Source organism: Crocuta crocuta, unplaced genomic scaffold (genome assembly GCF_008692635.1).
Source record: "Crocuta crocuta isolate KB4526 unplaced genomic scaffold, BGI_CrCroc_1.0 scaffold696, whole genome shotgun sequence".
Lineage (NCBI taxonomy): Eukaryota > Metazoa > Chordata > Mammalia > Carnivora > Hyaenidae > Crocuta > Crocuta crocuta.
This window is the reverse complement of record NW_027529467.1, coordinates 592,691-594,660: the sequence shown is the minus strand read 5'-3', so window position 1 is coordinate 594,660 and position 1,970 is coordinate 592,691. Positions and strand designations below refer to the sequence as shown.

Below are 1,970 nucleotides of genomic sequence, written 5' to 3'. Positions count from 1 at the left end.
CAGCGCTGAGAGGAACAAATCGTAAAGGAACTAGAACGGATCCATCTGCAACTATCAAAACCATTTAAAACATAGCTTAATCATTTTTGATGACATAAATCCTAAAATTCATTATGAGGTAAAGCAATATTTAATACTATTGTATGTAATGATATTGTATAATCTAGAAGAGATTCTCTCATCCTGAAGTAATACACTACTCCTAAATCTCCAGGGCATAACAAGCAAGTTTATTTATCAGTGACAGAATATATCTTGCATAGGTCACAGGAAGATCTAATCCATAAAGTCACTCAGGGACCCACGCTGTGAAAGATTCCACTAGTTTGTAACTATACTATCAGGAACACCTCTCTTCCTTTGTTGACAGGTCAGGGGAAGAAAAGTGGCTGAAAGTTGTTCACAGGCTTTTCAGTGCTCAACTCAAAAGTAATATACTTCCCATTGGAGAGCCTGGGTGGCTCAGTCAGTTAAGTGTCCAACTCTTGATTTTGGCTCAGATCATGATCTCACAGTTCATGGGTTTAAGTCCTGTGTCAGGCTGTGCACTGATAATGTGGAGCCTGCTTGGGATTCTCTCTTTCTCTCTCTCTCTCTCTCAAAATAAATAAACATTTTTTAAAAAAACAATACACATTACAGATGACCCTTGAATAATATAGGTTTCAACTGTGCAGGTCCACTTATACATAGAATTTTTTCAATAAATACAATACAGGACTGCAAATGTATTTTCTCTTCCTTAGGATTTTCTCTCATCTAGCTTACTTTATTATAAGAATACAGTATACAATACTATAACATGAAAGATGTGTGTTAATCAACCATCAGTGCTATTGATAAGGCTTCTGGCCAATAGTGGGCTATTAGTAGTTAAGTTTTGGGGGACTCAAAAGTTACATAGGGATTTTAAAATGTGCAAGGGTGGTTGTTCCTGGCACCTGTAGTGTCCCAAGGGTCAGTTAACTGGCCAGAATAAAACCCATGGCTCTATCTAACTGAATGGGGACAGAAAAATAAAATAAAATAGATATGTGGAATATGTGCTGAGCGTTACAGTCTGCCACATTTCTTATTTATTTATTTATTTATTATTTTAAGTTTATTTTGAGAGAGAGCATGTGCAAGCATGACAGAGAGAGAGAGAGAGAGAGAGAGACAGAGACAGAGAGAGAATCCTCTATGCTCAGCATAGACCTAAAGTGGGACCATGAGATCATGACCTGAGCTGAAATTAAGAGTTGGATGCCCAACCAACTGAACCTCCCAGGCGTCCCTGTCTGCCACATTTCTATGACTTAGGGGTACTCTGTCCCACAGTAATCAAAATAATTTGCAGCATGACTAGCAGATAGAAATAATATTTCCATAGTTAAAAACCAAGGGAAGCAGAAAGAGGCATGACCGAATAATACTTCTAATATCACCTTGTTATATCATTAACCTTAAGTCAATAGTTAACAGCAGTTCTTAAGGTGGGTAGGCTTCTATGTTGGCCTTTTCCTTCTAATCAGCACTCATTTTTTCTCTGAAGGTCACCATTTTCTTACTCTCCATGAAATGAGAAAATAGTTATAAAAATCTCTGAATACTAAAACAGGGTGTAGTAAAAGAATATAACACAAATTTCACCACTAATGGCAAAGTATTTAAGTAACAGATAAAAAAGAAATGATAAAAAAATGATTAAAGCCCAATTCTGTATGAGGGAGTTCTCTGAAACCAAGAAAACAAATCAACCTTATCGACCAATGACCAGATGAGTATTATGACATTAATTAGCTAAAATTTTAATTCGTTCACATTTAGCACCTCAAATGTTAAAAATGGCAAACCTGTTTTCACATACACTNTCATTTTTTTTTTTACAAATAGTTTACTGTCAAGTTGGTTTCCATAGAACACCCAGTTCTCATCCTGACAAGTGCCCCCCTTCCATGCCCATTTCCCCCTCCCCCCCACATCCATCA

The 1,970-nt window shown here is 36.8% G+C and overlaps 1 protein-coding gene across 1 annotated transcript in view; it reads right to left on the bottom strand.

The window, feature by feature from the left end:
- CFAP47 (cilia and flagella associated protein 47) overlaps window positions 1-1,970 on the bottom strand; it is a 492,482-nt gene that overhangs the window by 185,179 nt on the left and 305,333 nt on the right. The window contains 1 exon segment of the mRNA XM_077760783.1: window positions 1-51. This exon segment is cut by the window's left edge and continues 164 nt beyond it. Within this exon segment, the coding sequence (XP_077616909.1) occupies window positions 1-51 (51 nt within the window).